This window comes from Pyrus communis, chromosome 6 (genome assembly GCF_963583255.1).
Source record: "Pyrus communis chromosome 6, drPyrComm1.1, whole genome shotgun sequence".
Lineage (NCBI taxonomy): Eukaryota > Viridiplantae > Streptophyta > Magnoliopsida > Rosales > Rosaceae > Pyrus > Pyrus communis.
The window spans coordinates 28,693,219-28,716,482 of record NC_084808.1 but is presented as its reverse complement, the minus strand read 5'-3'; the positions used below and the strand labels follow the sequence as shown (position 1 = coordinate 28,716,482).

The following is a 23,264-nucleotide window of genomic DNA, read 5'->3' as shown; positions in this document are numbered from 1 at the left end:
TAAGTGGAACTGTTCATGGATTATTTGTCATATTATATTTTTGACATAATTTTCATAATAACATTATAATACATTGTGCGAAAAGTATAAAATAGTGGGGAGTGCATAGATAGTCCGAAAATCTCTGTTGCATTTCTCTTGCAATAAGCTTTACAAATTCTTAAGGATCTCGGCGATTAATCGGCTTGATACGAGGAAATAAGAGCTCGTTTTGATGTATTTTTAAAATGACTGAAAACGTTTTTAGAGAAAATATTTATGAGTTTCAAAAACACTTTAAGCGCTTTCTACAAGAAGCACCAATTTTATATTTTTTTCACAAAAGCACTTTAAGTTATTTTCTCGAATTTATTAGTATTTTTACTAAAAATAATTTTTAAAAATAATTTTACCAAAAACATTTATAATTATTTTTAAAAGTACATATAAACAAGCTATAAATCGTTTTCACAATTCATTAGGGACGGCGGGGAGGGAGGGGGGACTATGCCTATCTATTGTTCACGAGGTTATTCAATAAATCGTTTTCACAATTCATTAGGGACGGCGGGGAGGGAGGGGGGACTATGCCTATCTATTGTTCACGAGGTTATTCAATCAATTATCTATCTAGTCACGTGTCTACTTTATGAGGTGCACATTTGCGCTACAACTCACTCGCACGTGGGAAGCAATCTGGGGTCCCACTTCGCTCGAAAGCTTCCCGCACGTGGTTCCATTACCTGCCCAGCCGGTCACCTTAACCGGACTACATCTGTAAACCTTAATCTCAACATGCACCCGCTTCTATATAAAGTAAAGTCATCCTATTCCCATATCATCAAACTTTTAAAATTTAAACGGTCGAGATCACTTACAACTCTTCCTTCCTTGTCAAAGCAACTCCCACTCTCTCTCTCTCTCTCTCTCTCTCTCTCTAGACTCGGGACTCCGTAATATTTTTATGTTTTTGTTTGCTGAAGGCGGAAGTTTTTGCCTTATTCTTTCTCAGTGTCAGATAGCTCGGGATTTTGGTTGAAGGATTTGTTGGTTAGTCTTTTTTTTTTCAGGTGGACCTTTTTGTATGCTTTTTTTTTTTTTGAGTGATTGTGGTGGGCTGAGATGGAGAGAGATTTCTTGGGTTTGAGCTCAAAGGAGCCGGTGGTTGTGGTGAAGGAGGAGACCAACAACGATGGCGGCAAAGACCCAGGTCCGTGATTTTCCGTTTACTCTTTTAGTCACAGAAAGTTTTCAGCTTTTCAATTTTATAAATTTGGAATTTTTGAGCTTTTCGTGTATGAATTATGTGTTATTTTCTAATTCAATCGGAATTGAGCAATTTTAAGTTTACATGGGTGGTTGATTAAGTTCTTAGAATTGATTAAAGGATTCATTAGATATTGATCTTGAAAAATCACGATTTCTAAACATAAACCCACGTATAGTTAAAAATCCAACAAAAATTCAAAAATCAAATAAACTGCCACATAAGAATATAAGTAACCTACTAATATAAATTATTTACAATTTTTGCCACAACCCACACTTGAAAATTAGTTTCAATCAAGGACCTTAAAATCTAATTAATCATCCTGACTTTTTTTTCTATTTATTTATTTTTAATTTCTACAACAATCTAGTGCGTTACTTTAAATGTCCCTACTTTACCTATATATAATAGTTAAACGTCCCTACTTTACCTATATAAATAATATCGTCCTATAGTCTGTCATTTACCTACATTATATAAACAAAATATTCTCGTATTTCTTTTGGCAATTTACCTGTGATATATGCAAATAATATTCTCATGTTTTGTTGGCATTTTTCCTAAATTATGCAAGTAGGTAAATTAATATAATAGTAGGTAAATTATGCCAGTAGGTAAATTTCAATAATAGTAGGTAAATTATGCACACGTGATTTACCTACATTTTTTAGGTGAATCAATTATCTAGACTGTATATGTAAATAATTCACCTATAGTTGGTTCTTTTCTTTTTCTTTGTCCTAAAATTACTTTACCTACAATTTTTATCTCCTTTAATTTATATATTTTTACTTAAACAACAATTTTTTTTTATATATTTTAAAGTACAATAATTTACCTATATATAATATGGACACGTTGTAATGGTAAATTGGAATTCGAGAGCCAAACTAACCAACAAATCCCTACATTTATATGCAAAATATTATTTTTGTAAAATCATTAATTCTCCCTTACAATTTGCATAGAATTAATTGTGTACATTAAACATTCAATAAAGGGTGTTTTAGGCATCCGAAAAATTTTAAATGGGTAAAGTCAAACATAATTAATGAATTTGCTTATGTGGAGTCTAGTCAATGGGTTTTATTTGAGCAAAAAATTTACGTCGGGTTTTATGTGGAGAAAATTGAGTTCCAGGAGCTAAAGTCATATTTTCAGTTGATTTAAATGGTTTAGTAGAAAGTACATAATGCTTGTTTATTATGGTTTGTCTATATTTGAATTTAGTTTACTTAACCTGCATGTGAATCCGTCTCCCCGTAGTTTAGATTAGATTAATTAGAATATTGCTCGATTAAAAATAAAACATGTGAACAATTTTATCTTTAAGATGTGATTGTTTATGGTGTTCAACAGTTTCCCAGCTGAGGTGCGCTGGTAATTTATCACATCCTATCAGTTTCTTCTAGTATTGGTTTGTCCATGGTAGGATGTTTGCATAGCAGGAAACTTTGAATGCCGATAAATGAAGACTGAAATCTATTGAAGCTTATACGTAGGAGGTTCTTGTAACTTGGACTTTTGAACAATTTGTTTATTTGTTTGTGATGTTTAGGGTTTGGAAGAGGTGGAGGTGCTCATTCGCCGTTTCAAAACAAGGTCTCTGCAGTTCCTCATTTTATGTCCTTCAAAGCTGCTCAAGATGATAGGACTAAAAAGATGGTACCTGATTCATTCTTGTCTTCCGTCTCCGCGGATGCACTTGGCCCTTGTCAAAAACAAACTGCATATGAAGCTCAGGTATATGTTGTCGCCTTTGCTGGGTTAATTATGATGCCGTTCTCTTTTATTTTGCATATTTGACTTCCATATCGCCTTGAATAATTTGACTTATCGGGAATATTTAGGATCAAATTGCCTTCTGATATTGTTGTTGCTGTTTCCCTCAATGGGTTGTGTTTTTTATTATCTAGGATTACTTCAATCACAATAGGCAAGGTGGGACTCATTTTTCCCTGACAGCTTATCATATGCAACATGATGTGCATTCTGTGCACCATCCTCATGATGCAAAGATGATTTCAGTTACCAGTCAAGGGATTTCTGTTCCAATGAGCAATCCTTACTTGAAGAATCACTTGGCTACAACTGGTCAGAATTTTTCCACCAGTACCATGAAGCACCAAATATTTGGAGGAATTCCTGTTACGGCTCCACTTTCAGCTCTTCCCGTTGCAGGTGGTTCCATTGCTGGGATCACTGAACCATGGTAACTTTGATATTATGCTCGAGTCCTTGGTCGAAATTTCATAAAAACAACTGAATTCTGAGGTTTGTTAAAACATTCTTTGTAGGAACAATGTCAAGATCTCTGGGTCTCCTTCACAATTGACAATCTTTTATGCTGGTACTGTGAATGTCTATGATGATATCTCCCCTGAGAAGGTACCCTCCCTCACCCTCTAGGTCAAACACACAGACACGTTGCCAGCGCACACATGAAAACACGGGTTTTTCTTGTTAACCTTCTATTGGGTCATGTGAGCTCTAAAATTGTTTTGGGACATCTTTTCAGGCTCAGGCAATGATGCTTTTGGCCGGAAACAGTTGTTCTAACTCCTCTAATGCTGCACAACCCAAATCTCAAGTGCCTAGTGCGAAGTTGACAGCAGAAGACGGTGTTCCTGTGAATCAGGCTACAAATATACACCCACCTGCTCTTTCTAGCCCCTTATCTGTTTCTTCACATTCTGGCGCCCAGTCAGCAAGTGGGTCCACAAGCACTGATGAACTAATGGCAGCTAGAACTTCCAGACGTCCAACCAGTCCTGTTAACAAAATGGAGGCTCCAAAAACAGCAAATGCAGCTGGATCTGTTGCCGCAACTTCTATGATTCCTTCTGGTATCAACATTTGCCTTTTTCTTTTCTTAATTGGACAATGTTTGCAATCTAAACTGGCATATGCTTTCCTGTACAGCTGTTCCACAGGCTCGCAAAGCATCCTTGGTTCGGTTTTTGGAGAAGCGCAAGGAAAGGTACTTTTTGTTCATTCCAACTATAATTTTTTGAGACTTACGAATTGCTCACTGTCCATAAGAACATATGTTTGTTACTTAGAATTGTCTATTTTTTCCGAGGAACAGCTAAACAACTGACCTAACTTCTTACCTCAAAATAGAAGTGAATAATAACATCCCGGATTCCGTCTTCGTCTGTGCAGGGTGATGAGTGCAGCACCATACAACTTCGACAAGAAATCACCAGAACACGGCACTCCAGAATCCAGCGGAGTGAATTTTGGCCAACAAGGAGAACATCGATGATGCTCGGTGCTAAAGCAGAAGGGATAATTATTTCAAAATTTGTGTAGTACGAGTGAAATATGTGAAGCACATTGTCATTGTTGGTAGAAAATAACAGTTATCCCGACTGTTTGAGAATTTAAGTTTAGTCTCAAAAGTGTTGTTGTAGGGTTTTGGCCCCTTTTTATTTTGAACGCTAGTCGGATCCTTTTACGCGAATCCGACTGTATAATGTTGAACGAACAACTTTGTGGAATAATATTATATTTTATATACGATTTTTTATCTGCATGTTGCTATATTATTGATGCAGGATGTTATCATATGGCTCTGGTAACATCCTTCACGTATTGAGATCCTCTCCAGATCTCAAGATCTTTTAATCTTGGCCGTTAACATGGATCGCGCCTTCTGTGGTTGAGACAGCTAGACAGTTGGGACCATAATTGGTGGACATGGGTGGGTGGGTCCACAAAATAACTTGCAATACCGTCAAAGCATTCCGTTGAGTTGAAGCCAATCAATCGTTGCTCTTGTAGTGACGTGACGTGGCGGGGCCTGTCTAGTTGTCGCCACCTACGCTGCGGGCGGAGTCGCTTTCTTCGCTGTTCACCAATTTGGCACACGCCCTCCACGTTTGGAAGAATTCATGAAATGATCATGACAGCTTTTTTCCGATGAGCCACCGGAAAATAATCATGGCAGCTTCTCTAAAGGCCAGCCTTTGCACATCACACGCTTATGGAACCGAAGAGGTTCCGACCACCTCTCCACCACCACCTTCCAAGAGAATCGAGAGGTCCTCAAATGTTCTTCAAAGAATCTTCTACCGACTTTCTGGTGGTCCACGCCGATTTTTATATAAATCCGCCTCTATCTGTAAGTGAAAGACTTCAGGTTTAAACTCGTAAATGACGAGTTTGATACCAAATAAACCTCGTAAATGACGAGTTCGATACCAAATTTATTTTGTATTTGATCGGAATTCTTTTTCTCGAAAGTTTGTTGACGGAGTTCCCATTGAAAAGAATTTGAAAGCCGCCTCTAACTACTATTCTTCCGTTTTTGTTTTTATGTGAGAAATTGTTCTAGTTCCTAAAAGATGGAGATATTTACGCAAGAAGAGATCAATTGTTGGATAGAGACTAATCTGCATCGTGGCATCTCGATTTAATAATGCAAGGACAATTAAAACCAATTATACGATGGTGATATGATGATTAACTAATTAAGTTCGAATTATATTACAATATTGCACGAATAAAAAGAGATTTATTTTCTGAAAATCTACAAGAAACCCACCCAAAGCCTGCCTATTTCTGTCGCTGGATACATAATGTTACACTATACACGACTTTACATACTCCAGAGAGGAAAGTCCTGGCTGGTTTTCTATAATTATCCCAACAAATGGTGCAATCAGCTTATGAGAGATGCTAAAAAAACCCAAAAATTTACGACGAATTCTGGTTCAACTTGGGATGGGTAGCAGCGTAAATGGAAGAATTCGTGTCGGGTTTTAAGTGGGAAAGAAGGTGTTGTATGTCCGGACGCAGACTTTCCGCGGCTCTTCCACAGAGAGCTAAAACCTCTGGTCTGGGCTTGCTGTTAGCCTGCACAGGACCTCCCTGCCCTTCATAGTGGACGATGTGATGGCTGAGTAACACAACGGGTTACGCATGGTTAGCTATCGTCAGGCACTACTAACAACAGCTATATCAAACCACAAACGGAAAATTTGTTTGCTTCAAGTACAGAAAAGCACTTACAAGAAGTCAATTATATCTGCTATTTCTAATGGCTTGACTGGAATTGGAGGCTGTACATTCTTCCCGAAGACATCTACCATCATACTTAAAATCAACGACAGAGCCTGAAACGGTTTACAAAATGATTAACCACAAACAATTGAAACTTTCTTTATACATATTACTTGGACGAATTCAAAACGCATAAACAATGATTAAAACCTTTGACGAAATTCTAATAAAAGCTCCCAATAAGTGAATTTCTGTACCTTACTGAAGAGGGCGTGCGCATTGGCTAGTTTAGGGAGCAAGGGACCCATTATCCGGAATGCTATTCTCAACATTGCAACTGAAGTCACTGGCCTGAGATGTTTGATGATAAGATGGGTCCCTTCTAGCCACTCATGTGGGAGGTTACTGAAAAACGAATGAAGCAGGGCAACAATATTACCTGCAATCACAACATAGAGTTAGCTATAAACCCTCGGATCGGGAAGCAAAGCAAGGTTTACCAGTAAATAACCATTGCATATATTGTAGCATACCAATGGCGGTCGAGGTATTGTCTTGAGCAGCCCATGTTGGATCCAACAAAGCATAACCGACAGCAGAGTCTACTTCTCCCATTGACCCTTTGCCATCAGTGAGCCACCATGTTTCTTTTATTATACGTGATGCCTCTAGATAGAGTTGCATATGAAAATCAGGAGGCAGTTGAGCCAGTAGAAGACCACATGCTTGGATCAATAAGCAAGACAACTGTTGGCATGTATAACCACTTCGAGAAACAAAGTTAGATGCATTTATTCCTGACCCTGAAGCAGCTGACCTGCTCGTGCCCAAGGAATCTGTGCTTCCGCCCGAAGGGGATGTTGGTAAAACAGAGCCTTGCCCAACACCATTTGGAGCTCCGTGCAGGCCATTGCTGGATTGAATTAATGTTGGTTGTATATTGATGACAATCTGAACCAATGATGATACAATCTGGGATGAAGATACAGGAAGAGAGAGCAGTTCAATGACTGCTGTTTCAAGAACCAGCTGAGTATATGTGCCTGGATCCTGAATTTGAAAGAATGCTTTCTGGCCATCAGAAACATTTGCTTGCCCAGACTGCGACGTTGGAGGAGTCTTGTTAGGTGGGGCACGCATTGAATTATTTAAAGCATCATTCGCTCCAGATTTTGAGTTGTTATGCAATGGAGGAATGACATTATTCACTAGTCCCAGTAAGAGAGTTGCAAAGTAATCGGCAGGTGGGCACATGGTGGAATTTGATAAATTCATATGCACCGGGAATGACTCAGAAAATGGGATCTGAAACAAAATTGGAGTTAATAAAGTAACTGGAGGATAATAGTACTCAATAGTCAATGCTGAATACCAAAAAAATAAAAAGGAGAGCAAAGTCTTTACCTTGTTGACTTCGAGTCCATTCAATATTCGGACAATGAGCTTTCCGGGAAGATGGCCATAAAAATATGCAAGTATGTCACGAACAAATGTAAATCTTAAAGGGTGGTATTTAAGAAATGTAGAATACATGACCAGAATTCTTTCAGCTGAATCTATGGCATCATTTTCAATTAGTCTATAAATTATCAACGGAATGACTGGGAGCAAACGCCCTGCAATATCATCGAAGAAAGTAGGATACCTGCATAACATAAAAGACCATGTAAGTGAATAATGATATGCACTAACGATTCACAAAGTTTAGCTTATCTGCATGATTCTTATCTTAGCTTAAAAACCATACTATATAGTCCCAACATCAAACCCCAAAAAAAAAAAAAAAAAAAAACAGAAGAAAAAGTTCATATATAACAGATGCAATGCAACCTGTCCTTCCAGGATAGATGATTCCCAAGGGCCTTTTGCAATTCAACTCGCTTAAAGGGTCCAGAGAAAAGCCAGTGTTCAGGGGGACCTCGATTCGCACAATATAGTTTCACCCTCTGTTGAAGTTCTTGCCTATCGAGTAGACTAATCTGCATCACATATTAGTACATAATTGCATCAAGAACATATCTTGTATTGTAGTACATATCCAGATCAATTTGTTCAATAGATAAAGTGCAATTCTCACATTAACCTTGTTCTTTTTAATTAATTCATATATGCAAACAAGATTAGAAATTCTAAATAAAAAATAAAATAAAAAGTTGAAAGCACGTACCACGATATGCAAAGCATGGGGGTCATCGTCACGATCAATAAGTGCCAGGAGCAAAATATCCAAAGGGAGCAACTCATGGGTCCAAATATAAAAAGCTAGGTTTGCACAAGCTTTCAATAAAAGATCCTGAAAAAGAAATGAATGAAATGTCCGTAAAAACAACTCCACAGGCATGCAATGCACAGGATTGTGTCTGAAAAGCCTAAGAACAATTGACAGACCTGAAAAGAATGGCCATGCTGAAGTTCCAACTGAATTTGATGAAGCAGAACATCCACCATTGTATAAATATTAGACGTTACTTCCTCAGGAGAAAACTCTCTCAAGACACGTGCCTGAAACCATATAAGGAAGAAATTAAGCAACAGTTTCCTAGGCAATACAAAACGAAGTCCGCCAAGACGTCCAGGTTCTAATAGCAATGGATAAATAATAATCATGGTTTTATTCATAATGCATTAAACTTACTAAGTTTACGCTGTTAATGTTTTCTGGGTGCCCTTGCATCAGGATCCATGCACCAGCACATAGATATTGTCGGTGTTGAGGAAAACTGTGACTGATATAGGTCATTACATATTTAGGATCAGCGGAAGGTGACAGAAGCTGGGTGCATTGGTTAATCACAGTGGTTTCGGCCTGCAAAAGAGGATCTTTCATCATTATGTTTATCTAAGAAATATTCATGATGGACAATGTTCCAAAACCAAGTCTGACAGGAGAAGTTAATAGTTTTAAGTACAGAAAATTCTAATCAATCCTGTAGGATAACAAAATCATCTTTATGAAAGGGTAAAAAAAAGTCATGGCATCTGAAGTTTGACAGCAGGAAAAAAAAGATGTTACAGATGAACAAAACAGACACTACGAAATCAAAAAACATGGGAGCAACAACGAACCTGCTGCCATTCTTGAATTGCCAGGCCCCTTTTATCAATCCGTTGGATCAAAACATCACGTAGAAGAGAAGGGAAATAGCGCAATGTTTTCTCTGACCATGTGTGATTACTAGTGGCTAATATCTGCTCTAACATGGTTTGAAGATAAAGCAGATGTTCAGCATCTGCAATTCCTCGTGTCTTAATGATGATCGCAAGAGTGACAACAGTTACTCGATTTAAAGTTTCTGTGAATTCAGTTGGACCCTGCCAAAGTTTAACAATACGTACAATTACATTTCAGTTTGTCTATGAAATTTAAACAAAAAAGGGTTGCTGTTTGGAAAATGCAGTATATACCTTCCCTTCTCTTTTCACCAAGAAAAAGTCTCTCAGAGACAGAATAAGATTCATACACAAGTTCTCAGCCAACCTAAATACACGATGGTCTCCACGTTTTGATTTTAGAGCAGAAACTATTTTCGTAACATCATACATCAAGGCTTTGCTTTTTCCTTGGTACCTATATGGAATATGCGACAACTTATAAATTTTAACTTGCAGTGGCATCGTATGGTAGATGAAAGAAATATAAAGTCAATATTTACAGCATCTGAAGCCAAGAGAGTCCTACCCTATCTTTGAAAATTATAATTAACTTGAAGGAAGTGTAATTTCAACATTTGGATAATACAAATAATCACCTGTAAAGTGGAAGCAAACGGTAATTCAATATTTCAAGCACTACAAGAGTTACGCCTGGCTTGCTCAATACCGAGGGATTCCTTTGCGCCAAATGCTGAGATACAGAATAAATAAATAAATATCACAGTACAAGTTAATGAAACGCAAAAGGTTACAACAGTACTGTTTAAAAAATGGACAAGGAAATTAAATTTTAACAAACGACAAATGGTGCTTACTGTGACAAGGGAAAAAAAAAGGAAGGGTATTAACTACAAGTTAAGACGGCAAAGACTTATACAGAGTAACCAAATCAACATCATAGTTACACAAGTGTAGGTGAAGGTGAACGCCAAAGACGTATCTGGAAGACCGACCATACAGACTATCAACTTACGAGAAGGAAAAAGTCAACATGAAGCTTTAATACGTTCTATATGATTTAGCTTATTCAGTAAAATGCTAATAATATAAGGTGGCAACAAGCCTAATAGTAACATTTCAAGGAGTTATGCTACAGACTTCGGGTCAAATTTTGCGTGCTAAGGAAAAGGGCAAACCTCATAGCTTTTGATCTTTAAGTTAAGTGCCCTAGTGGGAGTAAGTTATTAAGATGGATGATCATTTGCGAGAAACATGAGAAACATTCAATCAGAGAAGCAATGAAAACCTTAGAGTTAAAAGAAAATTACATTGAAATGAGAACGAAATAATGACTGAGGTGCAATGAGCAGCAGCCTACAATATGTTTCAGCCATTGCAATACTAGGTACAACCTGCATTTAAAACATAAGAAAATATGTCAAAAGACAGTTCAAAAAGAGTAAATAATAGGTTGGTTGGTATATACAAAAAAATATTTTCTACTAAGAAGCCACTCTCAGATCAATGGTAAGAAGCCATAGCTTGAAGTATAAATTTCTTCTGATTATGCGCAAATCTCAAAATTAGAAATACTGTGATTTCTATCAAAGTGAACAAAAAAGATTCATGAACAGCTCCATAAGGTGCAAGATAAGTGTGTGTGTGTGTGTGAGAGAGAGAGAGAGAGAAAGAGTGAGAGAGAGAGAGAGAGAGAGAGAGAGAGATAGAGAGAGAGAGAGTAGAGGGGGAGTGGCCAACTCCTTTATTTTCATTTTCCCCTTCCCCATCATTATACATGTAATCCATGTTCTTAGTTCTTACAGCCTGCAGGCTCTGGCTATCCGATATGGAAGGCATACATCAGTAAATGAACAAAAGTTTCAATTACCAATAAGTATACTTAACCAATTTAGGGCTACTTCCAAATCCTAGCTGAAAATAGCAATTTCCAAGAAAAATAAAAGATTACCTGCCCAGAAAATAAAGATTCTTCCATTTGATACGCCAGCTTTAAACATAGGTTCATTGAAAAGCCAGATAACAAGGACATCGGCAGTGGACATACTTCCCGCATAACCATTAGCCTCTCATTGGACTGTAAGTTTGTTCCTGGTAACGACTCTATAACCCCAGCAGAGGATAACCAATTGATCACAGTTTCACAAGCTGGCTGCGCCATGGTGTAAGACACAACCCAAAACATCCCAATTGACCTTTCATCCATATTCATATAATCCATCATTCGGTCCCCTGAAATAGAAACCAACAGATACAAGTTCACAAGATTTCCAGGAAAAATGTCCCATTATAGAACTTACTAAGTCATATAAGGCAATTTTATAACAATCGTTCTTGATTTCGTTGCCAGAAACTGTCAATTTGTAATACTTCTGGAGTGGAATGTACCTTTGCTCGCTGTCCTCCACCATTCATCTATTTGCTTTCCTTTCTGAAGCTGCTCATTATTCAGATATTCTCTAGTTGTTGTGTTCAACGACCAAATACGTAAATTCTGGCAACTACTTATGAAGTCCAGCAGTATACTTTGAGGACTATTTGGATCTGAGCTCCTATCTTCTTTATGAAATGATAGGATCTTTCTTGTTGTCTCCACCTACAAGCAGTAAAGCTACAGGCTATAAATATGACATGATCAAGTCATATCAAATTACAGAGGAAGCACAAATCAAATTGACAGAAGTCATTCTTCGGGGACAAAGTGAAATAATGCCGACATTTAGTTAGTGCAGCTAAATAGACAAAGAAATTGCAAGAAGTGAGACAAATTATGTGACTTCATTAGAAAGACAACGGATTCTACTTTTCAAGGACAACCTTTCTAGCATCTTGATTTAGAGCATTCATCACATGTTCAACCCGAATAATTTGAGCAAGAAGCCAAGTGACGTGATTTGTCCTAAGAATTTGTTGATCACCCTCGTTAAGGCGTGAAACTAGCTTGTCCACAAAATCAACGAAATCAATACAGCCACTTTTTATAAGAAAATAGAATATATCCGAAAAGACAAGCCACTCTTGCCAGCAATTAATATCTGCAAGGAACAAGATATAAGCATTAGCTTACTATAATATCAATCATTATACATGCAGCCAGAACCACAAAATAAAAGTAGGATAAAAGTTATAAAAAAAAAAATTAGGATAAAAAATTATATAGAATTGTACTAAAAAAAAAACTATGTAAGAAGAAAAAGGAAGGTCTACAATATCCATAAGAAAGCCATACAGCTAAGAAAAGGCTAATCTTATTAATTAACAATGAAGATAATATTACCTAAATTGGTCAATTTCAATAGCTCAACAATTCTATCAATTGTTGCCTCGCAAATCATTTCAGAGATGAAAACAGCACCAGGAGTAGGTCCTTGAGAAGGAGACCTGTAGCAGGGGGCTACAAGCAGCACCCGTTTCCACCAGTCAGGTGATGGAGTAGTACAAAGAGCATGCCTTATGCAACGCAAAGCTCTCTCCCAATCCAAACTTCCTTTCGGAATTGAAGTTGCAAGGTCCTGCACCAGCAAAAGCAAAGGAATTCTAGATTATATCCCCTAAAAAAGATCCCTAAAGAAGTAGCATAGATACAGAAATTATGCTTGTTGGAGAATATCATTTCTTTTTACAGATATTACTAGTACATTATCATAAATCTAATGATACCAACTATTGTATAAACATGATATATACTGATATTCCCATGACAAATAACGAATTCTTAAATAAATTCATCACCTCTCCATGCAATGGTTCTCCAAGAACACTTGGATATGTGATTGGTGAATACCGCAAGGTTGCTACTGCTTCTCCTGAAACACTAGGAGTTGTCTGCGTGAAAATCCGATGAGTCCCAAAAGTAGGGCAATGTAGGTGTTGATCTAACATTTTCATGTGCATGGCCATCATATCTCGCCTCCTATGGATCTCCAAGATTAGAGTAAATAAGGCTTCATCATCAGGTATATTCTCCATAAATTGCAACCCACTTCGCAGTAATTCATAGAAGGGCACTCGGCATTTATCATCGTCAACCAAAAGCCAAATCACATCCAAACAGCTATGTAGCCATTCAATTAGCGCCTTTCCAGGTCTCCAGGATCTTACACTATCAGATTCATCAACCCCAAGTTGTTTTTGGTCCCAATTAACCAGCCAATTAAGCATATGGGAAAAGATGTTAGCATGAGTCACTGGTTTTAAATTAAATTCGATTCCAGTTAAAATGATCTTGCAGCACAGCTGACGAAGACTGCTTATGGCATTATCTCTTATAGATGAGTTGAACCTTGCCGTAGCCTGCTGTCCATTGGAGGCTATGTCAGATGATTTAACCGGTGACATAGATGATGGTTCAATAGCAGACTGGCTGGGGGAACCAATGCCATGCACTGAAGGTAATGAAGAGGCAGGACTTGAAACAGCAGGCATTGCTTGACTACCTTGACCAACTGACATTTCTGCAGCAGAGACTGAAGAAAGAAGGGACGGCAAAAAAGTATCCCAGTTAATGTGACCTATAGTACACAAGCTCCTTAGAGCAAAGAGAAGAAACTCCGCCCGTGGCGCATGATTGCTGCATTGCACGACTAAAGATATAAGTACAGACTCTGTCACGACATGCAGTTGATCTTGGTCCTGAAACACACCAAACAACAGCATCAGAACTACTACCTTAAAGTAATAAAACTCCTAACAACAATGATACATAAAACAGCTCGTTTCGAATTGTGCAACTCACAGGAAACTGGCTCTGCAGTTGTTCAAAATCCAGTAGGAACTGCTCGTTTCGAGGTGGAAGCTCCCGATTAAGAGCAAGTACACGCTTCTGTGACTTGTTCCTGAAGAATCGACAACATTAACTTCTTCAAAGTGGTTTTTTTCCAACTCAAATTTTTTTCTTTGATGAGTATTATCATATCAACTGTACAGTTTGAGCACTCAGAACCCAAAATTATAATCTCTAACCAAAAAAAGAACATTAATTTAAATTAGTTCATATAATTCAAACTAATTACGCAGCCTAATTTAAATTAATTCATACAATTCGAACTAATTACGCAGCAAACAGACACACTTACGGAAGTTCTCGAACTGAATCATCGGATTTTTGGCGGCTACTTCTCTGCGAAAAAGCATGAAATTTCTTAATTTCAGATTTATTGAATCAAAAGTTAGAACAAAAAAATACAGAGCGAGTGCAAATTGTACTCACTCCTAAGTAGAGGTCGAAAAGATTGACAATTGCGGCGCGTGCTGGGTGGAACTGGTAAGCTCGCGAGGCAGCTGACGCCGAGGAGGATGGTCTCTGGTTTTGGTCCATTGCTTCAGTTCATGTCCAATCGGAGCTCCGGCGGAGATAATGGAAGAGCGAAGAAAGTGAGGCGGTGGCGGAGGAATCAGTTTTTTCAGGTAGGCGGAGGCGCTTCGGTTTTGTTATAGTGGGTATTTGCGTGTGGATACGGAGCCCCGAATAACATATATTACGCACAGAACGCGGTCAGTGGCGCTAAGAGCGCGGTCAGTGTAAAGGCTCCTTGCCAACAGTCAATTCAATCCCAGGAATAATAACTGTCTTTAATTATTAAATAGTAATTATCTTTTGTATCTTTATCAATAACTATGGCAATATGTACTAAAATATTAGTACTTTTTATGTTTGAAAATAATAAAAAAATAATTTTATTTTTAATTTCGAATATAATTTTTAACCGATCTTGTCACGTTCAAGTGTCATTATACAAAAGTACAATTTTTGTTGATAGATTTCGATAAATTTTTAACCAATTCTATTGTGCGACATGTCCTTCCATCTTTAGAATTGTTGAAAATATTGAAATGTAGTGTAACTTTTTAAATATAATTTTCCTTGTGTAATTCTTAGATAAAATGAAGAAAATCTATTTAATGACCTAGTTTACTAAGGCTATCTCCAACTCTTGGGTTAAAATCTAAAATTTTTAGCCTAAAAATTTTAGTTTTTAACCCATAAACAGTTTTTTTGCTCAATCCATTATTGATTAAAATTTTAACCCCAGATTATTAAAAAATGAATTTTAGGCCTTTTTTTTCTTCTTAAAGTGACTTTTTTTAAAAGAAAAAATTAGGTAAACTATCCTAATTTAATTTTATGAATATTTTAACCTAAAAATATTTAGATTTCGATAAATATTGAAAAATCACTAACTGACACCATGAAACTCATGTAATACTATGAAAGAATATGAAACACATAATTTTTTTTTCAAATTACTTTAGCCATTTGATTTAAATTTGGACTATTATATATATATTTACCGTTATATTTGATCAAATTATATCTTAACCATTAGATTCAATTAATTTATAAATATAAAACTAAAAAAAAAAGGGAGATTATATTCACACACTCTAAATTAATTCCCTCACACCTTTTTAATTTTTTAATATTTTTCTATCAAGTGTTAGTGGTTTGTAGAAACTATTAAAAAATTAAAAGGGTGTGGAATAAGTAATTTGGTGACACACCCCGACCGAGATCAGGGCGTGTTGGCCGTCACACGGAGGTGACGTAACCATGTGCACGTGCGGAAGCTAATAAGATAGTAATATAAAAAGTACGAATAATTAAAAACTAGCAAACAAAGTACTAAACAAGTGCTAGCGTAAGTGAGATACAAGTTCAGAGCAAGACTACAGCAGTCCAAAAGAAAAGATGCGACAATAGTACACCCGAAGGTGACCCTACACTGGTGAGTATCTGTCAGAAAAGCCGGGAGAACCCTCTGGGAAACCACCGAAACTGCTAAGCAACTAGAACCTGGAGGGGCGCAAAACAAAAGCGTGAGTGGGCAAAAACAAAGCTATTTGAAAACCATTTAGTAAAAACGTTCTAACCCCTCGCCGTAAAACCTGTATACTTCCCAGAAAATAAACATATATACGTATGTATACATATGCCAAACATGCTCAAGGGTATGCCAATCATGCTCAAGAATATGCCATGTCGAAACCTCATAATGGAAATGCAAGTGCTCATGTATAAATCATATCAACAACATGTAATCTGGCAGCCGGAGTCACCTAACGTGACCTGTACGGCTGCATATAGAGCTCAAATCTCAAACTCAATAACTGAACCTGCCCACGAGTCGGAACCACCTAAAGTGGTCTGTACGACAGGCCTGGGTGTAACATATATATACGCTCTAGTGCTACGATCACGTGAAGGCTGTGCGAATAATCGCGGGTCACCTACGAGTCGGAACCACCTAAAGTGGTCTGTACGACAGGACTGTGCACCTAACTTGGATCCAAGCTGAGCGTGTGGTGCGGGAGGTGAACATCACGTGAAGGACTGTGCCCTACTCTAGGCGGGAGCACTAACACCGGGGGTGCAGGTTATGAGCTCTCTAAGCATCTCAAATCACTACTGAATGTAAATATGGATAACACTTACCTGGCACTTACCTGTGCGTCCACAGCACCCAATATGCATATGTATATATATACACAACTACTAATGCATGTGATAATGCATAAGGAATGATAATATGATGCATGGCATAACACAGATAACCCTTTTTAAACCATTTATGGGAATATAAATGTATATAGGTATATACGGAAAACCAAAAGCCCACTCACTGGTAAGTGGAAGGGTCGTAGCCCCCCTGCCTCGAGTGACCACGCTCGTCCTCGGGGTACGTATCACCTATACGCGAAACAACTATAAAAACGTTAATTTAAAAGCACATAACCAACTTCTCGTAATAACTTCTCATACATTGCTCAAAATGGACAAATGAATATACCAACGTGCTCTACACAACCTCAGGATCACAACCATATTTTTAGAAAAATTTTCCTCCGCCGCACGCGCCCCCACGCGCCGGCCAAGGCACGGCCACACGCACCGGCCACGCGCAGGCACGTGCGGTGCATACGGACGGCGTCAACTGACGCCGTGAGGAATATTCCGTTATTTCTAACGGATTCCGTCAACGGCGTCAGGAATATTCCGTCAACTCTGACGGAATATTCCGTCTTCTTCCCCGTTCAATCTCCGGTGCCGTCGCCGGCGCCGGAAAACTGGAAAACCTATAAACCGTGTTTTCTCACTCGTTTCTCAACCATTTTCCACGATTCTTGCACCAAAACAACACCTAGAACTAGGAGAACACGACCCAACAACTTTTAAGGCCTAAAAACTACTAGATCATACCTGCCCACAAACTCCAAAACCGGCCAACTTCGAACCAGGCGATTCCGACGTCCAAATTTGTCCAACGAAGCACTCCGAGGCTCCTTGGGACACCACCAAGCTACCTATGAACTTCAAAATCCCAAAAACATGCTAAATAAATTTTGCATGAATAGTACTCAAATCGGACTACCTCGAATCGACGTGAAAACGACGGATTTCTCACCTGAAAATGGTATGATCGTGCTCCCCTCGACCTCACGAGCTCAATTGTGCCCTTGGTTTCCTCGATCTGCTAAGGTTTAGTGTAGTTGTGTGTGTGTCCGTACGAGTTCAAAGGGAAAAGAAGAAAGAGGACTCGGGAGAGGGAGAGAGACAGGGAACAGACAGAGGGAGAGGCAGAGTGACAGTGTGTGTGTGTGTGTGGCCCAACACTTGCCAACACCACACAGACCACCAAACAACAATACGAAAACAAGCTAGGGGTAAAAGGGTCATTTCACATGTACGTTTTAATAATCTCGGGACGGGATGTCACATTTGGGATGTGTGAATATATTCTTTCAAAAGAATATACATATATGGTGGCCCAACCCTACAAAACCAGGGGGAATCATGAGCTAAATTTGATCCATAAATGAGTTTTGAGTTCTAACTCATATTTACCCCAAGAGTTGGAGCAAGTTAGGGTAAAGTTAGAACCTAAAATTTAAGTTTTACTCCAATAGTTGGAATAGGTCCAAGAGATTTTTTTTTTTTTTTAATTGAACCAAAATACCTTTTATATCCAACTCAAAATTAATTAGGTTCAATTCACGGGGTATTGTTGTGTTGATTAAATAGAGGAATCAAAATGATTTATGGGCTCCACGTAATTCCTTTTCCTTATTTTGGATGAATTATATTTTCGAAAATGAGCTAGTATTATGATTATGAAAAAAAACTCCCAAAAAATCCAAGGGCACGGCCATCAAGTAAGGCCTCATTTGAAAGTGTTTCAAAATGATTGAAAGTATTTTTAAATAAAATATTTTTAGATTCTAAAAGCTCTACAAGAAACACAAGTTATGTGTTTTTTTCAAAATTTACTTACATTTTTACTAAGGATTGGTTACAAAAATATTTTCACTAAAAACGTTTTTAGCTATTTTAAAAATACATCCAAACAAGCTCTAAGAATCCTACCTTAGGTTTTGAGCGTGAGAATCCCTAGGTTTCAATTATGAGCTTCAGCCTTTGTGGATCTAGTAAGGGCTTTCATCCAATCCCGAAGGATGACTGTAAGTCATCATGCCCTTTATGTCATGGGCGCCACACATGCTACTACAATGATCGGGAGAAAGGGTTGCAATCTTGTATCAGTGCGCGACTTGGTTGATTTGTTTAGGCTTATACGAGCTTAGTGTAGTTTTATGATTACCTTAATTGCAAGATGTTTTATAATGTTGTTCACAATGTAATTTAATGTGAGAAATTTTTAGTATGATGAAAATACAATTTTATACACTAAATATCATAATATAAATGATTAAAAATTATTTTTCTTTAAATATCCAACTATTTATATTAGACACTTGATGTATTACTTTATTCCAGCACATCGAAGAATCTTTCTTTTGATGTAGTCTCTTGTTTAGTTCCATCGGAAAGAAAGCCTCTTTGCACAAAAAATGACAATCTAAAATCCAACGTGTCTCGTGGGGCTACCCATTTTACTGAATAATACATAAATATTCGCACAGAAAAAGACAAAAACATGAAATAAAAAAAGAACTGAAACACTGTCCGGAAAAAGACCGTTGCATCCAGCTGTACCAAGCCACGTCAGCACAAGTGGTCTACTCGTGGACCGCGAACTCAGACTAAACATTAAACCTACCTAAGCCCTCTGATTCGAGAGGCCCAACAACCGTGGTAGCCTAGGCTTTTCTGCATTTAATAGTTACTATGCACCTGCATGTAAATCTCAGCCGTCCGATCTCTGACATACCCACACACTCTGCGATCCTCTGCCTTCTGCATTTACAATTTCACCCCCTTCTCTCTCCTTTCTCTGTCTCATCAGCTTCCACAAACCTCAAAAGGAGCTCCTTTTCTCTCTTTATTTGCTCTCTATTCCCTTCTTTTATTCTTGCCCTTTTGGTTTCTTGGGATTTATTTAAATTAGAAATTCTTTCTGGGCTCTGTCTTCTGTGGGGGGGTTTCATTTGTATGGTTTTGGAGGGCAGAGAGGAAGGATTCCATGGCTACTCTGCTATTCTTCTTCCTGTTGGCTGTCTCTGCAGTTTCTGCTGGTGAAGGTAAGCTTTTATGCCTTTCTGTACTTTTGTATATATTTTTATATATACATATGTGTGTGTGTGTGTGTGTGTGTGTGTGTTCCTCGTATGTTTAAGCCACTCTAAAATCTTAAGCTTTCAATTCTTAATAATCCTTTTTTTTATGATTAAAATCTAATTTTTGGATGTCTGCATTGTGTTCTACGAGTTCCTATGTGACAAAGACCCTTCCCTTCTTCTTAAAGTTACGTTCTTTTGGTGTTTTGATGCGTTTCCGATGTGGGTTTTTGCCTCCTTTTTTCTGGGTCTTCTTTAAATATGTTCAAATGAATAGTTGTTTTCTAATAAATCTGCAAAGTCAGTGAGTTTATTGTGACTGATTTGTATATAATAGGTTTAGACAACATTCTTTGCAACTGTTCTGGTCAACAAAATTTAAATTTGCAATAGTCTAGAGTGGTCTTCACTGTTTGACTTTGGTCAACAAAAGTTAAGTTCCAATAGTTTACGAGTCCTTTGATTTGATTTGAAGTTTCAATTTTTGCCGCACTTTGAGTCTTTGACCAAAAAAAAAAGAAGACAGGTTCTTCCGAAAGATGCAGTCTTTCAAAAGGGAGGGAGAGAGAGAGAGAGAGAGAGAGGGTGCCTTTAGCTGATTGAGAGATCCAACAAGAATGCCGCGTTTTTGTTGGTTGAGAGATCCAACTTGTTATGCAAGTCAGTCGGAGCTATTTTCCATTTAGGCTGATTGTTTCTATACTGGGAGTTAAGCTGTCACTTTTCCCTGATTGTTTCCTACAGCTTCAAACCACATGCCATATGTAATATGTGCCGACGACAATATTAGCATAGCTGAGATTCGTATGATTCTTAAGACTGTTGGGATGTTTCTTCCGTGCCACCTTCATCCCGTCACAGCTGTTTAGTTGTATCATGGATTCACGATGCCTGTCTATGCAGAAAGAGAACATGGTGGAGCGGTAGCTTGGGCCCATTATCTGGTCTCTAGACAGGAGATTAGAGGATTGCCTCCGACATGTTTCATGTTTGGTCATGAGGGCTAATTGGATCAGTACAAACTAATTAGAGTTGTTCCTTAAAAAGTAAATTAAGCTGACAATGTCAAGATGGTTTTTCTGGATATCCATAAATTCGAAACATGTCAGATTTATGAGTTATACTATCCGTTCTACACGCATGATGAAGTGTTTTCAGAATACAAGATATTCCGTTTCACAGGACAATTTTGTTGTCTAATCCTGCATTCTTTGTTGATGTTTTGCAGATGCCTTCATTGGTGTAAACCTCGGTACAGATCTTTCTGACATGCCGAGCCCAACTCAGGTGGTGGCACTTCTTAAAGCTCAAAATATTCGGCATATCAGACTCTATGATGCTGACAGAACCATGCTCCTCGCTCTTGCAAACACAGGCATCCAAGTGACGGTTTCTGTTCCTAATGACCAGCTCCTTGGGATTGGCCAGTCCAATGCCACTGCTGCTAATTGGGTTGCTCGCAATGTGATAGCCCATGTCCCTGCCACCAACATCACTGCTATAGCTGTTGGATCGGAAGTCTTTAGTGCCCTCCCAAATGCTGCTCCAGTCCTAGTTTCTGCCCTGAAGTTCATTCACTCTGCACTTGTTGCGTCTAACCTTGACCGCCAAATTAGAGTCTCTACTCCACACTCTTCCTCCATTATTCTCGACTCCTTTCCACCATCTCAAGCCTTCTTCAATCGCTCATGGGACCCGGTCATGGTGCCCCTGCTCAAGTTCTTGCAGTCTACAGATTCATATCTCATGCTCAATGTCTACCCGTATTATGATTACATGCAATCAAACGGTGTAATCCCCTTGGACTATGCACTTTTCCGCCCTCTCCCTCCAAACAAGGAAGCCGTGGATGCTAATACACTGCTGCATTATACTAATGTCTTCGAGGCTATTGTTGATGCAGCCTATTTTGCAATGTCCTATCTAAACATCACTAATATCCCCATTGTAGTGACCGAGTCAGGCTGGCCCTCAAAGGGTGACTCAGCGGAGCCAGATGCCACACTTGACAATGCCAACACTTACAACAGTAACCTAATTAGGCACGTGCTTAACAACACGGGGACTCCCAAGCATCCTGGGATTGCTGTTAGCACTTATATTTATGAGCTCTACAATGAGGATTTGAGACCTGGGTCTGTCTCTGAAAAGAATTGGGGGCTTTTTAATGCTGATGGAGTGCCAGTTTATACCTTGCACTTAACAGGTGCTGGAACTGTGTTGGCAAATGACACAACGAACCAAACCTTTTGTGTTGTGAAGGAAGGTGCTGATAAAAAGATGCTACAAGCAGCCTTGGATTGGGCTTGTGGACCAGGGAAAGTTGATTGCTCACCTTTGCTGCAGGGTCAACCATGTTATGAACCAGATAATGTGCTCACACACGCAACATATGCTTTCAATGCATATTTTCAGCTGATGGCCAAGTCACCTGGAACGTGTGACTTCAAAGGGGTGGCTACCGTTACTACCACAGATCCAAGTATGGTATCATGACATGTTTATTTGCATCATAGTTTCGATTACTACAGACTAGCTTATGAGCTTTGATAAAACTTTAGTAATGAAGACTGTAATCAAGAAGAAAATTTTCTGTTTATTGCACCGTCAGTGTGTAATATTCTGCACTTTTGTTGGTGAAAATCTTGCTTTGTTACTGATATATTTCATTGCCAATTCTTGCAGGTCACGGCACTTGTATATTTCCAGGAAGGTACAAGTTTAAACTCTCTCATCTTATTACGAATATATTTTAACTTCCAAGAGACTACCAGAAATAATCTAACCTTTTGTTCCTTTTTGGTGAATGTAGTGGCGGGAGAAATAGCACTTTCGTCAACAGCACATCACTGGCTCCTTCTTCAAATTCCACAGCTTCTGGGTGCCTTTCACTATTTTTCTACAGTGGTGGTTCCTTCACAAGCTCTGTGATCATCGGTTTCTTAGTTCTGAGTGCAGTTCTCTTGTAGAATGCGGTGAATTTGTATTTCCTGCAAAACTCTTTTGATAGACGAATATTTTTTAGAGACTCAGTTTGGCACCCGTTGGGAAACTTGCAGCAAGACCCACTTTTGTACCCTCCCAGGAGGAATTAGGGGGTGGCAAGCTTTGATTTGAACATATAGGCAGAAGCAAGTAGTGGTTGAAAGGTGAGTACTTGTTCATTGGAATTTGTAGAAACAAATTGGAAGGGGGATCATTTAGGATTATTTTGGTGTACCTATCTTGTTTGCATAAATCTCGTTTTTGCTGACAGTTTTATTCTTTTGTTCCGGACTTTGATCCGTCCATTTATATTCAGCGTGATGAATTCAAGACCCTTAATGTAAATCTGCCTGTTTTTCTTCATATCCTTCCGGCTTTTCTTTTGTAAGATTTTGCCAGT

General features: G+C 38.3%; 3 protein-coding genes across 4 annotated transcripts; 2 read left to right on the top strand and 1 right to left on the bottom strand.

Moving 5' to 3' along the window:
* Positions 1-881: 881 nt before the first annotated feature.
* LOC137738004 (protein TIFY 6A-like) lies at positions 882-4,781 on the top strand. Of its 2 annotated transcripts, XM_068477601.1 has the most exons (7): positions 884-1,189; positions 2,808-2,992; positions 3,166-3,461; positions 3,547-3,637; positions 3,768-4,095; positions 4,172-4,229; positions 4,415-4,781. In XM_068477601.1, the coding sequence occupies exons 1-7, from the start codon at positions 1,102-1,104 to the stop codon at positions 4,515-4,517; spliced, it is 1,149 nt and encodes a 382-aa protein (XP_068333702.1). In that variant the 5' UTR covers positions 884-1,101; the 3' UTR covers positions 4,518-4,781. The 2 variants fall into 2 exon arrangements, with proteins under 2 accessions (XP_068333701.1, XP_068333702.1); XM_068477600.1 differs by having other exon boundaries at positions 882-1,189; positions 3,768-4,229.
* A 929-nt stretch (positions 4,782-5,710) lies between these two features.
* Positions 5,711-14,824, bottom strand: LOC137737511 (mediator of RNA polymerase II transcription subunit 23-like). The gene is made up of 21 exons (XM_068477018.1): positions 14,577-14,824; positions 14,443-14,486; positions 14,103-14,202; positions 13,100-13,999; positions 12,645-12,879; positions 12,185-12,402; positions 11,756-11,963; positions 11,319-11,599; positions 10,678-10,761; positions 10,006-10,100; positions 9,662-9,824; positions 9,323-9,568; positions 8,892-9,062; positions 8,645-8,758; positions 8,424-8,549; positions 8,087-8,235; positions 7,661-7,901; positions 6,790-7,561; positions 6,514-6,695; positions 6,266-6,369; positions 5,711-6,152 (listed from the first exon to the last, which is right to left on the bottom strand). The coding sequence occupies exons 1-21, from the start codon at positions 14,682-14,684 to the stop codon at positions 5,951-5,953; spliced, it is 4,743 nt and encodes a 1,580-aa protein (XP_068333119.1). The 5' UTR covers positions 14,685-14,824; the 3' UTR covers positions 5,711-5,950.
* A 4,800-nt stretch (positions 14,825-19,624) lies between these two features.
* LOC137737839 (glucan endo-1,3-beta-glucosidase 3-like) lies at positions 19,625-23,233 on the top strand. The gene is made up of 4 exons (XM_068477408.1): positions 19,625-19,843; positions 21,108-22,361; positions 22,565-22,592; positions 22,692-23,233. Exons 1-4 carry the CDS (start codon positions 19,786-19,788, stop codon positions 22,846-22,848), a joined length of 1,497 nt encoding a protein of 498 aa, XP_068333509.1. The 5' UTR covers positions 19,625-19,785; the 3' UTR covers positions 22,849-23,233.
* Positions 23,234-23,264: the final 31 nt, after the last annotated feature.

What these genes read in the sequence shown, in the direction of transcription:
- LOC137738004 (XM_068477600.1), top strand. Translation starts at nt 1,102, where the DNA reads ATGGAGAGAGATTTCTTGGGTTTGAGCTCAAAGGAGCCGGTGGTTGTG. An exon ending in AAACTGCATATGAAGCTCAG is followed by an intron (nt 2,993 to 3,165) that starts GTATATGTTGTC and finishes TTTATTATCTAG; the next exon opens with GATTACTTCAATCACAATAG. An exon ending in ATGATATCTCCCCTGAGAAG is followed by an intron (nt 3,638 to 3,767) that starts GTACCCTCCCTC and finishes ACATCTTTTCAG; the next exon opens with GCTCAGGCAATGATGCTTTT.
- LOC137737511 (XM_068477018.1), bottom strand. Translation starts at nt 14,684, where the DNA reads ATGGACCAAAACCAGAGACCATCCTCCTCGGCGTCAGCTGCCTCGCGA. An exon ending in TAAATCAAGATGCTAGAAAG is followed by an intron (nt 11,964 to 12,184) that starts GTTGTCCTTGAA and finishes TACTGCTTGTAG; the next exon opens with GTGGAGACAACAAGAAAGAT. An exon ending in CAATTCAAGAATGGCAGCAG is followed by an intron (nt 9,063 to 9,322) that starts GTTCGTTGTTGC and finishes CCTCTTTTGCAG; the next exon opens with GCCGAAACCACTGTGATTAA.
- LOC137737839 (XM_068477408.1), top strand. Translation starts at nt 19,786, where the DNA reads ATGGCTACTCTGCTATTCTTCTTCCTGTTGGCTGTCTCTGCAGTTTCT. An exon ending in TGCAGTTTCTGCTGGTGAAG is followed by an intron (nt 19,844 to 21,107) that starts GTAAGCTTTTAT and finishes GATGTTTTGCAG; the next exon opens with ATGCCTTCATTGGTGTAAAC. An exon ending in CGTTACTACCACAGATCCAA is followed by an intron (nt 22,362 to 22,564) that starts GTATGGTATCAT and finishes CAATTCTTGCAG; the next exon opens with GTCACGGCACTTGTATATTT.